This window comes from Camelina sativa, chromosome 6, assembly GCF_030686135.1.
Source record: "Camelina sativa cultivar CO46 ecotype springtype chromosome 6, ASM3068613v1".
Classification (NCBI taxonomy): domain Eukaryota; kingdom Viridiplantae; phylum Streptophyta; class Magnoliopsida; order Brassicales; family Brassicaceae; genus Camelina; species Camelina sativa.
In genome coordinates this window covers 14,586,523-14,600,778 of record NC_141885.1, presented here as the reverse complement: position 1 = coordinate 14,600,778, position 14,256 = coordinate 14,586,523, and the positions used below count along the sequence as shown (strand labels likewise).

General features: G+C 37.5%; 2 protein-coding genes, 1 non-coding gene and 2 pseudogenes across 5 annotated transcripts; 2 read left to right on the top strand and 3 right to left on the bottom strand.

Moving 5' to 3' along the window:
• Positions 1–272: 272 nt before the first annotated feature.
• On the top strand, positions 273–2,578 carry LOC104790881 (protein LOW PHOTOSYNTHETIC EFFICIENCY 1, chloroplastic pseudogene; annotated as a pseudogene). Its single transcript, XR_015559014.1, has one exon. The product of XR_015559014.1 is annotated as a protein LOW PHOTOSYNTHETIC EFFICIENCY 1, chloroplastic pseudogene (transcript).
• Positions 2,547–5,051, bottom strand: LOC104790882 (scarecrow-like protein 30). 2 transcript variants are annotated; one of them, XM_019246719.2, is made up of 2 exons: positions 4,300–4,595; positions 2,547–4,207 (listed from the first exon to the last, which is right to left on the bottom strand). In XM_019246719.2, exons 1-2 carry the CDS (start codon positions 4,368–4,370, stop codon positions 2,680–2,682), a joined length of 1,599 nt encoding a protein of 532 aa, XP_019102264.1. In that variant the 5' UTR covers positions 4,371–4,595; the 3' UTR covers positions 2,547–2,679. The 2 variants fall into 2 exon arrangements, with proteins under 2 accessions (XP_019102264.1, XP_010514984.1); XM_010516682.3 differs by having other exon boundaries at positions 2,547–5,051.
• Positions 5,052–5,112: 61 nt separating this feature from the next.
• Positions 5,113–8,779, bottom strand: LOC104790880 (telomere repeat-binding protein 2). Its single transcript, XM_010516680.3, has 10 exons — positions 8,234–8,779; positions 7,628–7,786; positions 6,929–7,529; positions 6,716–6,859; positions 6,563–6,625; positions 6,384–6,463; positions 6,108–6,304; positions 5,715–6,014; positions 5,567–5,630; positions 5,113–5,476 (listed from the first exon to the last, which is right to left on the bottom strand). Exons 2-10 carry the CDS (start codon positions 7,706–7,708, stop codon positions 5,297–5,299), a joined length of 1,710 nt encoding a protein of 569 aa, XP_010514982.1. The 5' UTR covers positions 7,709–7,786; positions 8,234–8,779; the 3' UTR covers positions 5,113–5,296.
• Positions 8,780–11,154: 2,375 nt separating this feature from the next.
• On the bottom strand, positions 11,155–11,226 carry TRNAG-UCC (transfer RNA glycine (anticodon UCC)). Its single transcript has one exon. It is a non-coding gene; the product is annotated as a tRNA-Gly (tRNA).
• Positions 11,227–11,981: 755 nt separating this feature from the next.
• LOC104698919 (putative F-box protein At1g50870 pseudogene) lies at positions 11,982–13,209 on the top strand (annotated as a pseudogene).
• The last annotated feature ends 1,047 nt before the right edge of the window (positions 13,210–14,256 follow it).

Genomic DNA, 14,256 nt, shown 5'->3' with positions numbered 1-14,256 from the left:
AAAAAAGGAAAACTAAGCTTGATTGAAGCCCAAAAAAGCCCAATAGCGACAAATTCTATCTCTTCTCCGCCTTTCATCACGATGAATCCGCCATTGAAGTCGTTTCTTCCTCACGAGATCTTTGAGCTTCCCATTTCGTAAAATTGGAAGCGATTGCTTCTTCCATCACGCTTCCACACAATTCCCTTTCCGCTTCTGAAGCGTGAATCTCGTGTGTCTTTTGACGCTTCCATGCTACATAGAGCTTGTGTAAGATTGGGTTGGAAAAAAAGATGCAAGCTTTAAGCATTTGGCCATTAAAGTCTGGTCTTTTGGTTGGTTCAAGATTTGAATTTGAGTTGGAGTGTTCTTGTTCTGTTGTAGTTAGCCCTAAGACTAGAAATAGACATTGTTTTCTTGAACAGGCTTGCTTTGGTAATACTAGTATCTCTAGCGGTTTTGCCATTAATCCTACTTCAAAAGTTCTGTTTTTGTGTGAGCCAAAGAGAAGTTTGTTGGGATCATCGGTTGGGGTAGGATGGGCCACGGAGCAACGAGAGCTCGGGGAAGAAGAAGAAGTTTCTACGGAAGATTCAAGTGCCGTAAATGGAGGAGAAAAGAACAGTTCAAGAGTTAATGTTAGAGAGTTAGCGTTTAGTTTACGAGCTGCTAAGACAGCTGATGATGTTGATGATGTTCTCAAGGATAAAGGAGAATTGCCTCTACAAGTCTTTTGTGCTATGATAAAGGGTTTTGGCAAGGACAAGAGATTGAAGCCTGCGGTAGCGGTAGTAGATTGGCTTAAGAGGAAGAAGATTGAATCAGGAGGTGTCATAGGTCCAAACCTTTTCATATATAACAGTCTTTTGGGTGCGATGAAACAGTTGAGGGAAGCAGAGAAGATACTGAGTGATATGGAGGAAGAAGGGATTGTTCCAAACATTGTTACTTACAATACTTTGATGGTTATTTACATGGAAGAAGGGGAGTTTCTCAAGTCCCTTGGGGTTCTTGATTTAGTCAAAGAAAAAGGTTTTGAGCCTAACCCGATAACATATTCAACGGCTTTGCTTGTCTACAGAAGAATGGAAGACGGTATGGGAGCTCTCGAGTTCTTTGTTGAGTTGAGAGAAAAATACTCAAAGAGGGAGATAGGGAACGACTCCAGTTACGATTGGGAATATGAATTTGTTAAGCTCGAAAACTTCATTGGTAGAATATGTTACCAAGTGATGAGGCGGTGGCTGGTGAAAGATGAAAACTGGAGTACTAGAGTGTTGAAGCTTTTGAATGCAATGGACAGTGCAGGGATTAAACCGAGTAGGGAAGAGCACGAGAGGCTTATATGGGCATGTACTCGTGAAGAGCATTATATTGTTGGTAAAGAGTTGTATAAAAGAATCAGAGAGAGGTTTCCTGAAATAAGTCTGTCTGTCTGCAACCATTTGATTTGGCTGATGGGAAAGGCTAAGAAATGGTGGGCAGCATTAGAGATTTATGAGAATCTTCTTGACGAAGGACCTGAACCTAACAATTTGTCTTACGAGTTAGTTGTCTCTCATTTCAGTATCTTGCTGAGTGCAGCTAGCAAGAGAGGGATATGGAGATGGGGAGTTAGGTTGCTTAACAAAATGGAAGATAAAGGATTGAAACCGCAGAGCAGACATTGGAACGCGGTTCTTGTAGCGTGTTCAAAAGCCTCTGAGACTGCAGCTGCGATCCAAGTCTTTAAAGCAATGGTTGACAACGGCGAAAAGCCAACGGTGATCTCATACGGTGCACTACTCAGTGCTCTTGAGAAAGGGAAGTTATATGATGAGGCGTTTCGGGTTTGGAACCATATGGTTAAGGTAGGGATTGAGCCAAATCTTTACGCGTACACGACAATGGCTTCAGTTTTGACAGGACAGCAAAAGTTCAATCTTTTGGATACCCTTCTCAAGGAAATGGCTTCAAAGGGTATTGAGCCGAGCGTTGTGACTTACAACGCGGTTATAAGTGGTTGCGCGAGGAACGGGTTAAGTGGTGTGGCTTATGAGTGGTTTCATAGAATGAAAAGCGAGAATGTTGAGCCTAATGAGATAACTTACGAGATGTTGATCGAGGCTCTTGCAAATGATGCAAAGCCAAGGCTTGCTTATGAGTTACATTTGAAGTCTCATAACGAAGGGCTTAAGCTCTCTTCTAAGCCATACGATGCGGTTGTTAAATCAGCTGAGACTTATGGAGCCACCATTGATCTTAATCTTTTGGGTCCTCGACCTGACAAAAAGAAGAAAGCTTAGTCTGATGAAACACATTGTACAAAATCTAATGTTACCGTGGGGTAAGGCACATCATCCAAGGATTGCCATGTCGGGGACAGAGAACAAAGAGCAATTGCAGGACTCTTGAAGGCAAGAAAATTCTCATTGCAGGGAAGAAGAAAGTGTCCAAGTAATCATCTTCATGATCTCCTTCTTGTTCTTTAATACTCTTTTTAGTTTGTCTAGTCTCACTGTTTAATTGTGATTTGTAATCTTCAAAACTTGTTTCCTAATCTTGGTTGGCATATATGTACTTTCAAGTTTCAAGAAAGTAGAGAGAGACTCATTCCATATATATGAGAGCAAACAGATTCTACAAACACTTTAAAACCAAAGAAAAAAACAAAGAAATGGAAAGCTAACGAAATTATACAAATGATTGCAAAATTGTTTACTACTTCTTAGCAGGTTTCCAGCAGGAAACAGCATAAAGGACTCTTCCTTTCCAGCCCTGAAGCATCCAGTGGTTATCATTGTCGATCACAAAATCTTTATGGTAACGTTGTTTCACTATCTCTTTCGCGTGCTTTATGATCTCTTTGTTTAGTTTCGCCGGTTTAAACCCGGCTCTTAAAATCCTAACCTGCCATTGCTTGTAAGTTTCAGGCCTTGCAAACCGTTCAGACCCTTCACATGCTATCACACTCATTGCATCTCTTACAATTAGCTCTCTCTCCACCAGGGTCCTGCAATCGTCTTCTTCTGGTAATGTGGCCTCATACATGTCAAAGAGAGCCGAGCAATGGAACAGAGCTTCTCGGAACCTTGTTAGGAAGAAGGGAGAATTGTACGTCCCGTTAATCTCTGCAAACACAAAGAGGTCAGGATTGATATCTCTGAATAGTTTCAGAACCTTGTCTCTCGGAGAGTTGAGGGACATGGTTTCATCAGGAGTATACTGTAGCCGGAGGATGCAGTTGACAACTGTTGTCTCTCCAGTGTTGATCACAAGCTCATCAAGAGTTATGTCCTCCCAGTTTTTGGCAATGTAACTGTACTCAAACGGGACTTTGAACTTGTCACAGAACCTCTTCAGTCTTCTCCCTGTCTCTTCGACCCGCTCTGATGGACGGAAACCTGACTGAGGCAGCTCGATACCAGTCACACGGAGCAGTGGTGGCCCGCCGTCACGGTTTGACAGGGCTTGTATCAGACAAGGCAACTGAAAACCATAGAGAATCCCAAAATCAATGATGTGAAGTGTGGTTGCTTTGGAAGCAAGCTCATAGATTGTTCTGTTTGCAGTGAAGTAACACATTCTTAAAGTGGGGCAAGCTTGAACAAACCCCTTGTAAGCCTTCAATATGTCCACCATAGATGTTCTGCTGTAAGTAGCAGATATTGGTGTAGCCATGGTTCCGGTGATACGTGCTTCAAGCGCCTCGGCTAAGTGATAACCAAGTCTCTGAGTTGCATCGCCGCGGATAGAAGAGTGTTGTCTTATCTCCTTCAGTTTCTCAGCAGCTCTAGACTGGTCAAAACTCGCCACTGCTTGCGCGCATTGCATCAGGAGATCTCGCATATCCACTGGCTGTTCTGACTTTTGTTGTTTGGATCGGTTCGATGAGCCCTTTGCTGGTTTGGTTTTGTTTGGTGATGCTTCTCCATGATTATTCTTTTGACATATCAACAACACTTCCTCGTACTTTTCAGCCAGCTCATCCATTGTAGATATTGCAGGGAGCTTCGATTTCCTTCCACCCTCAAGATCATCATCCCTATGGTGATACCTTCTCGTTGATTCCTCTGAAACTACTTCAGGCGATCCAATGATATCTGAGGTTGGTTGATGTAAGCTCGTTATAGAGCTGAAGTTTCCGAGAGAACCATCCTCTAAATCGTTGGAGATTTGATCAGAAGTAGGAGGAGATTGATCTTGAAGCACTTCGTAAAAAGATTTCTCGGCGGCTTGTAAAGCCAAACTGTCCACCAACATACAAGGCTGATCTTCAAGATCTTCCTCCATCAACATGTCATTGATGTACTTGAAGACAGGAAGGTAATCTGAACATACCTTAGACTCGGTAGGAGAAGAAGAGTCGCTCTGAGATTCAGATTCATCGAAACAAGTGAAGCAAGATTCATCAAGATTGTTCATTGGTTTGCAGCAAGATCCAGAACCGTTTTCGAATTTGAACCCGTCAACGGTTACTTGCAAAACAGCATCCATAAAGGATCAAAACTCCTGAGAGAATCTCAAGGAAGATTATAGAAGAAGAAGGAGAGGAGGAGAGAGACAAAGAAAGTGTAGAAATAAGTCAAATAACAGAAGAAATGAGATATTAAACTAGTGGGAAGATTCATGTGAACACACAGGTGGAGAGATGTTGATATATATAATAAGGTATTGTTATTTTGGTTATTTGTTTTATCTTGTCTTGGCAAAGAAGAAAAATGAAGGTTCGAGGAAACAGAGAAATGTGTGGGGGTTGAGATAAACACTAAGCCGCCGCCACAAAAGGTTAGTAATGATATGTCCAAAGACTTTATCTACTGTCGTGGGTCCAAGTGACTATAATGCTATTTGTTTTCTTGTTATTGTCTTCCTTTTTGGTCACTTTTCTGGTCAAAAATTTGACTTGGGTACTTTGAATATCTTTTTAACATAAGACCAGAACAACTTTTAGCGTATGGTTTGTGTATGTCATCGCCTAAACACTATATGTTGATCCTTTAATCGCTCTATCTCTCTGTTGGAGATAGTGAAGAGACATTCGTAGGAACGTGTTTTATGTAGGGAGACCAGATTTTAACTAGTTGGGTCAGGTTGCAATAGTTGTAAGATTCTAATTGCTAATCATAGAGAGAATAAAAATGTCACCAAAGATTTACAACCAAATCCTTCACATTGTTAGAAAAAAACTCAACCTTATTCCAATTACAAAACTTTACACTTGAAAGAAAGAAAAAGAAAAAAACCAAGGACTGAGACCAGGGCTTCAAGTATGTCAGAATCTTACAATATTGATGATCATAATAATACACAAAGGTTCTTTAGAACAAGAACCTGTTCAGATTAGAGCCTCTACCTGAGAGGATGGTGGTGGCTCAATCTGCAGTTGATGCATTAGGTGTTGTGACCAGTAAGCGTGTGCCTTCAGAACGCGGTCCAGAAGTTCCTGTGGCACCGGCTCTCCTCTCCGCTGCTGTGGGGATATCCTTGCCGTGTGGACCAGCGTCTTCCATTTATCCTACAAAAGGTAGAGACTCAATACCAACAACAATGATAGTAACTTTCCAATATGTCAAAACTAAGACAGTTAGTTTAAAAACTAACTAACCTTGAGATCAACGTAAGTACGGTGGTCTGCGTCCACAAAAGCATGAACCTTAACGTCTCTCCACCTGAAGTTAACAAAAACATACATACAAAACATGGTTACTATTTAAAGAAACATGAGAAAAGAATGCTATTTATTTGTGTCTTACCTTCCGGTTCCGAGATTCTCAACAGCTTGGACTAGTGCTTCTACTTCAGTAACTGAGAAAGGTCGACGAATTCTGCGATGTGCAGCTTGCTGCTGCTCAGTCCTTTTAAACTTACGGTTAGGAGTCCGAGGAGCCAACAACGCTGATGACGCAATAGGAACCAAAGCTCTAGAATCATCAGTTGATCCTAGTTTGCCAAATGAGTCAGATGGGGATGGTGTTGAGTCATCATGATTAGAATCCACCAACACATTGTCGCGGCATAACATCAAATCATCACAGGCATTCTCTGGCAGATAACTGGCAGAGAGAAAATGAGGCCCTTAAGCCGCAATAGACTGAGTTTTTTTTATCGATGTGGCATCTCTGAGAGTGAAGAGAAGAGTACTGAACCTGGATAAAAGCGGTTGAGAGGTGGTTCCTAAGCTAGGCTCAAGGCTGAAACCGAGAGAATCCAAGTGGGTGTTCTCCTCAGAGATCCCAGTCTGAAGAAGGGTTTTGCTATCATCTCGAACTTTCTTTCCTTGAACCATCAACCCGACTCGGAGTCCATCACCTAGTATGGTTGTCACTGCTTCCATCACCATCCGCTGACAATCCCAACATAAAACAAAAAAAAAGGGTAAGTTTGATCAAGATTTTCAGCAAAACAAGATTTGGGTATTGCACCTTCAAGGAGCCAACAGTAGCAGTTTCTGGAATCTCTATGAAAAGCTCAGGCACCCTGAAAGACTTGATCCGCAGCCTCACTAAAGACAAACAAAAGAAAATCATTTTTACATTATACACCTTTTTCAAAGAAACAATAATAGCCAACAAAAAATACAGATTGAGACACTATTACTTACCATGATGGTCCCTTGACACAAAAGATGCATTTCGACTTTTCATGGAAGATATTGTTCTGTTTCCTGCGCATAAATTTTGTGAAATCACGTTACTAACAGCAGAGCCTTACAAACATCTTAACAAGAGAATGAGAAGATGACAATATTTTGAACCTTTATGTGTCTTTCCTTGCAAACGGTAATCATCAGAGTTCGAATCAGAAACACTGTCAAAGTACTTCCTTTTCTTAATGGGATAACTGCTCTGATGATGGTGCATGTAATAACTCCTCTTTGAGCAATACCATGGCTTTGCATCTGCAAATACCAAATCACAATAATTAAGACAATCAAAACTAAGCAAAAACACCAGTTAGGCAATATTACCTGTGTTGCCTCCTTTCCAATGTCTAGAAGCCAATATCTTCCTGATTCTTCTGTCTCCAATACGAGGCACAGGCCTAGTCAGACGAGGGCGAATGTACCCAGAGAAGTTTTCATCATCATCATCATTATCATTTCTACTAAATAAATGTATATCATCATCCCGAGAATAATTGGGACTACCGCTCCCATATGCTCTTACCTCGGTACTACTGTTACTACCTATACTAGCTACAACATCAGGTTTTACATGCCCACCATTCACACCCGGATTATTAAGATTCTTACTAAAGTTTCTGACTTTACTAAAACCCTCAACAACCTCCTTCTCTACTTTGTCACTTACTACCAACAAGTGATTAGGATTTGTTGTTATCACAGAGCTAAATCCACACTTGCCATTGTCAAATAAGCTCGGGGATCTTGGTAACGCCGTCTTTACAGGGCTTTCTTCAGCCTGGACTTCCTTCTTTACAGTATTTTGTACAACTACACACTTATCTCCACCTGCATTCACCGAGCTTTCTCCCTCGAGCAGCAAGGTTCCAGCTACGGTGGCCAGTAAGTCAATCGCGCACAGTTTATTCTCGTAAATGCGCCTCTTCTGTCAACAAAAGTGAACATCATGTAAGCGGAAATGATCATCCATGTAACACACACACGCAACTCTACGAACCGAGAATAGCAAAAGACCCATTTTACCCGGAGTGATCTGGGAGCTCGAGCTTGAGGAGGCAATTTGTAACCATCGTCTCCAAATTCCAAGACTTTATGCGACACCATTACTTGGATGCATAACACAACACAATGATAGTGATTGCCACAAAGCGATAAAGCAATGAATGAAACTCACACCACGATCTGTGTAGATAAGAAACAGAAACAAGAACCATAAGAATTTGGGAATATAAAATTCACAGATCAGTAAGGATCTGGGTTCTGTCAAATCAAAAATCTGATAAACCATCCTAAAACCCTGATCAACTCAAGATCCAAATCAAGAACACAGAAAGCGTAATTCAAATAAAAGCTTCGATCTTTGAATTAAAAGAACATAACAGATCAAACGTTGAGCTAACAAAGAGAGACACTCACAGATCGATAGAATGAGAATTTCTTGGTTTGTATAAACAAAACGACAAAATATCAATCGATGAAGATGACGATAACTTCAAAAACAGATAACACAAAAACCCTTTCAAGATCCAAACCCAAAACCAACGAATTTGAAAATTGTAAGACCAAAACACAAAACTTTCGACAAAATCGAGAACACAAATACCCATCAAGAACAAAAGTCTTTCTCACCTTTCTATGAATCAATCTTCAGTTTTGCAAGAACTGTAAAGGAAATTGAAATTCTTCAGAGAAAATGAGAGGATCAGAGTTGAAGGAATCAGAATTCTTTAACACACAGTGAATCAAATCTCTAACCCATGTTTTTTAACCCCAAGAAAGTGATTGAAACTTTTTTTTTTTTATTTTTTTTTTACTTGTATCAAACGCTACCTATATGATTATGTTCTCTCTCACCACAAAAGGATTTGATGATTTGATCAAATCTCTCTTTTTTTTTTCTTTTTTTTTGCGATTACCAAATTATACAAAAACCCTTAAAAAGAAGTGAAGTGAAGTGAAGTGAACCACCACCACGTCTTTCTTGCTTAAACCCCTTCTCAATCTCATAGAGCCATATGTAAAAATAACTCAACCACCGGAGCTACCGGTATTACCAGTCCCGTTCTTACCGGGTTATTATAACCAGTGAAAAAAACATTCACCCTAAAGACTCGGTTCTTTACTTTTTACTCCATGGTCGAGATGGCCCATGACACACACACTCGTAAAGTCCTTAGATTTATGACACGTTGGTAAAGAACTAAAGATGATGGCTTTGGTCCGTAGCCTTTTTTGAGTGAATTACGTCTTGTCACTGATTTTATTAAAAACAAAACTCATTTCGGGCAAAGAAAATGTATATTTTTTTTTTTGGGTAATAAATATTTTAGTTTCTATTTGGAATATTCGTTTGTGCTTTTATATTTTTGGTAAGAGAAAATAATCAAATTTTCCTGAAATATTTATGTTTAGGAATCACGTATAAAGATAAGATGGTCCCTAGTTTGTTATATTGTAATTATGAGGTACTCGATTTCTATTAATTGGGAGTATAAATTAAAATTGAACATGGTACAGTACCTGATTCCAAATTTTTAACAGAAACAATATTTTAAAAAATTTATATTGAAAATCAATCATGAATGTAATCTATTTAGTATTTATAATATGTACCATTTTACATTGTACTCAATCCAATTTGCCATTAGTAAAGAGCAAACAACCCCATCAGTTTATGAACTTTTCTTTTAATAACAAGCAAAAATGGACTCAAACAAACCAATTAGAAAAAGAAGAGTTAACATAAGTAATTACATGCGGTTGAACAAAGATGAGATTATGAGAATGTTTATCTTTATCTAATCAGTCGACAAAAAAAAAAAAAAAAAAAAAAAATCTAATCCACTTGTGTTTTAAATTTGTTTTGTCAGCTTTAACTAAATATTTTCCATGTGTAATTCAATACACTCTCATAACTAATTAATTTCATACATCCATGTTTCTAACGTTTAACGAATTTTATCGTGTGTTGAGAAAAATAAATTAAAAAGTCAACATTTACGTACAACAAGTTCGACATATTTATAAATCCTTTGTTGGATACAATTACAAAATATTTCATTTAGCCCCACAATCATTATTTTTTTTTAAAAGAAAAATAAAAGGAAGGCCTACCTCTTTTCTTAAATTACAATAAAATAATAATGTCATCTTATCCTATCTCGAAAAAGTTCCAAAGGGATAAAAGGTGGGTGGTTTTGAATTTATATCATTCAAACACCACCGTTCAATATTAAATTTGTTTGGAAAATACTATTCTAACATACATATACAACCTAAACATATGCGCAATTTCATGCATATTTTAGTTTTAAAAGGCTAAGATCGATGGTATATTTCAACCCAAAAATGAGTGCATATAGACTATATAGTATACTTCAACTAAATACGTAATAACAAAGATACATTTATATGTGTTATGAGGATTTAGAGAACAGTGGTATACTAGATATTACTCAAACATTTCTAGATCATGATTGTGATAGACTTTTCATGAATTACTTTGAATAAGAATAAGTTCACTATGAAAACTAATCAAGTTCGTTTTCTCATTTGTGATATGGTCCGATCAACGTCGAACATTTCTTTCACCCAAAAAAAGCATCTGACATTTGTTGGTTTTTACATCTATTTGAACTTTGAATACTTAAGAGACATCAAATAGTCACTGCAGTTTTCTAAAAACTAAAATCGTTAAATAACTTTCTTTTTTTTTTTGCTTTGAGAATTCACTATTTCAGTCAAATACTAAGAGCACACACATTGTTCATCTTTTGGTAAGTATCAGAACAATAAAAAATATAAAAATAATAAAAAGTTGAGGAGAGAGATATTGTGTCTCTGCCCAGCATTTAACAGACCCTCTAAGACATTTCTCTCACTACCTGCATAAGCTGATTGGTTAATTTTTTAAAAGCAAACAAAATTAAATTAAATAGTATTATTATATCTATTTTCAACCAATGTGTATGCTCTAAAGGCCAATTCGTTTTATCTGTGGGCTCATATTCGTGGCAACACGAGCTTTTTACTCTTTGTTACGTTTTCCTTTGAAACACCGTTATTGTCGACGCATAATTGGTAAATTATTCAATGGATAATTTTAGGTACAGTAATATGACCAGTTTGTATCCCACACATAAGATAGGAAAAAACTATAGTGCGTGAATAAAAATGTTCTTAATTATATCTCTAGAAGCATATGGAATTAAAGGTGATACGCTTTTACAAAAAAAAAAAAAAAAATCCATCATATTTTTTTTTTACTTCTTCTCTAATTAATAAACTTGAAACTAGGCTTATCAGATTTTTTTTTTTTTTTTTTTTTTTTGTCGGTAGGCTTATCAGAATTTAGTTATGATTTATGCGATAGAAAGGTTTTGTGTTTTTATATATAAAGGGATTGATTAAAATATTGAACTTACTTATGTTCTTGACCTCTGGTTCAGATGGTTTTTACATTTCACATTTATTAGTGTTCTCGTTTTAATATGGTTTAATTGGACACATCTATTCTTGGCTCGATTTTGGCGTGGAAAAAAAAGGTAAAATGCGTCTGCCGGGAGTCGAACCCGGGTCTATTGCTTGGAAGGCAATTATCCTAACCGTTGGACTACAGACGCTTTTGTTGGGATTTTCATAATATCCATTATCAAACGTTAACGATTCCAAATGATATAGATAGGTAAAGTCTATGAACAAAGCTGATTCTTCTCTGATTTAAAGCAGAGACATAGAGTTAACTGAGAAAGTGAAGTAACATGGCTCATAACTTTGATAGATATGATTCTCTAGCGCTTGTGTTATTTGATTTGAGTTGCAGCGTCAGTAATCTTCTTCTAGAACGTTGTTTTCCAAGCGTTTTAGGTTGTGACAATAGTGAATGCTTTGTCCCAATCTTGGCTGGCAGATTCTTGAATATTGTACTCTCCAATTGAAGGCCACCATCAGTCCCCGTCCAAGTGACTTTCTCCCGTTCATTCATAAAATCAAAGTTCAAAGGCTTTGGCGGTGGCTCATTACTTTCTTTGTTGGACTTGGACTGCCGCCTACTACTGCTTCCTCGACCTTCAGAATGCTACAAAAAATGTGCAAAGACAAACAGTTCAAGTAAGGAAGAAGCAAACAAGGGGTTTGAACTTTTAAGGTGATGTCTGTCTACTAATAAAGTTGGGAAGAGAGAAACGTTTCTGACTCGCTTCGGGATGTAATTCTCTGTTTTTTTCTTTCTTAACAGCCTTTTTAGGCGTCCCGTATTCCAAGTAGTACAAAACCTCGTTCTTGGACCGGAACTTACGAACCAGTTATGGTTCGTAGCAAAACTACATTACAAAACCAGACATTTCAAACATTACAAAATCATATTCTTTTCGAAACAATGGGCATTCTTCACGACTTCACCTTTTGATACTAGAATTTTTACCCTAGAAGGTCTCAATTAACCCTTGCAGTACTAAGGTGTCAATCCAATTGGGAATTTTTCATCATCGTCGAAAGGAACCTCAATTCCTATGGATCTAATCTTGGAGGTACTCGTACGGCTTCCTGCAAAATCTGTTGGCAAGTCGCGCTGTGTGTCGAAGCTGTGTTCATCAGCCACCACTCTTCCATATTTCATTAGGTCGTTCGCAGCTCGATCGAAAAGTCCCTGTCTTGTCATCTTGTCAAGAGGAAACGACAAGCTGTTGGTTCTGTCCTTGTTAGAAAACCAGAGTTCGAAGGAGAAGAACCCTCTAGTAGTGGCAGACAGTTATTCGATAACATATCCTCAATTTGGTGTCTTTAAAAGCGGCGAGTCGGTCAATGGCCTGATCAGCCATAATATATCAGGACAACCCCAAATCTGGAACCCAACCACAAGACGTTTCTCGAGTTTACCCATACCCAACTGTCGCTGGATATTCTCGTTTAACTTTCTAGGATATGATCCGATAGGTGGTACATACAAAGTGTTGTCTGTCCCTGCTTGTCCTTTTCCTAAGTGTAACAATCATCAGCCTCGGGCTCTTACTCTTACACTGGGAGGAGGACCTCAAGAATCATGGAGAGTCATCCAAGGTACCCCTGAGCATTTCGCTTCTGGCTCTGGACGATGCATTGACGGGGTTTTCTACTATGTAGCCTCTCCTATAAATGATTGTCTTTCTCAGTTTTCGGTGAGCTTCCATGTCCGGTCAGAAAAATTGAGTGTAATAAAAGTACCATGGTCCTCCTATTCTTATAGTTTCCTCATTGTTTATGAGGGGAAGTTAGTTAGTGTTTCTTCAAAAGCTGATGATATTACCATGTGGATTCTCGAAGATGCCGAGAAAGAGGAGTGGTCTTGTAAACATCTTTGTTTACCTTTCACTCGTAATAATCCGATTTCAAAACCCCGATTACACTTGAAAGGTGTCAATGATGCCGGCGAGTTTATTTACGTACCATCATATTTGGAGAATCCGTTTCGGATTCTATATTTTGATCCCAAGGCTAACAGCTACAGAACGGTTGTGGTTGAAGGAGTTGTGGATGACCAATTTAGACGCCGGAATGGACTCGGAGACGGACTTCTCAGCACCATATCTACTTATGCAAATCACATGGAGAATTTCTTGTCATTTTAAAATTGCAAACGTTTCTTTTATTGTTTTTTGTTTTTGGCTTTGTGGATTTTTTTTCTTTGATAGACCGCCCACATAAGAAATTGGTTTAGTTAGATAGCCTTAGCACACGTTGTATACTTGTATTTTGGATTCAAAAATGTACAATGCGAAAACGATAGGTTCCTTAAAAGATCATGACTATCCACTTATCCATATTAAGGTCATCGTCAAACCAAACTATCTGGATCTTTCAATAATATATATGAACCTAGTAGTATCAGATAAATATTAAGAAATATTTGACTGAACCTCATTAGTGCAAATGTTATACAATTAGGCATTAAATTCATGAGAAATTCCTTTAAATACCACTAAAAAGTTTTTTTTTCCAAAAGTACCACATCTTAATTTTTTTTCCAAAAATACCACAAATTTTTTTTTCCCAAAATTACCACAAACACAATAAAAAATAATTTTTAAGGATGTAGAATTTTTTTTTTAGGTTTCGGTTGACACATTTAGTTTTAGGGTATAGTTTTTAGGGGTATGGTTTAGTATTTAGAATTTAGGAATTAATTTTTAGTATTAAAACTTTAATTCAATTATGTGGTATTTTTGGAAAAAAAAATTCATTTTAGTGGTATTTTTGGAAAAAAAAACTAAATTGTGGTATTTTTGGAATAAAAACATATTTTAGTGGTATTTATGACAAGTGCCCTAAATTCATTATGTTGTTAAAGTTTATATATCCCTAGGTTTTGAACACACGAGCGTGGGTTTAATTTGTTTTATATATTTTGGTGAAATATATACGATTAATGATTATTTTTAAAAATATTTTATATATATATTAGTTTTAGTAATAATATGCATCAAAGATACAAATTAATTTGTAACTGCTTCATTCTTTCAAATTTTCAAATTGCTATTGAGAGTCGAAATTTTTTTTTCAAATACAAAATTCAAAAAAATTAAGACAAAAATATCAACTACTACTTACTTAGGTTTTGAAGTCACATAACATAAGGTAAATAGTTTCATTGTGCAAAGATAAATATTAGTTCTTAA

Excerpts from the sequence above, each read along its gene's own strand:
- LOC104790882 (XM_010516682.3), bottom strand. The coding sequence starts at position 4,455 with ATGGATGCTGTTTTGCAAGTAACCGTTGACGGGTTCAAATTCGAAAAC.
- LOC104790880 (XM_010516680.3), bottom strand. The coding sequence starts at position 7,708 with ATGGTGTCGCATAAAGTCTTGGAATTTGGAGACGATGGTTACAAATTG. Across the intron at positions 6,860-6,928 it reads TTGGAAAGGAGGCAACACAG|ATGCAAAGCCATGGTATTGC; the intron begins GTAATATTGCCT and ends TGGTATTTGCAG. Across the intron at positions 5,631-5,714 it reads GAGAATCTCGGAACCGGAAG|GTGGAGAGACGTTAAGGTTC; the intron begins GTAAGACACAAA and ends TGTTAACTTCAG.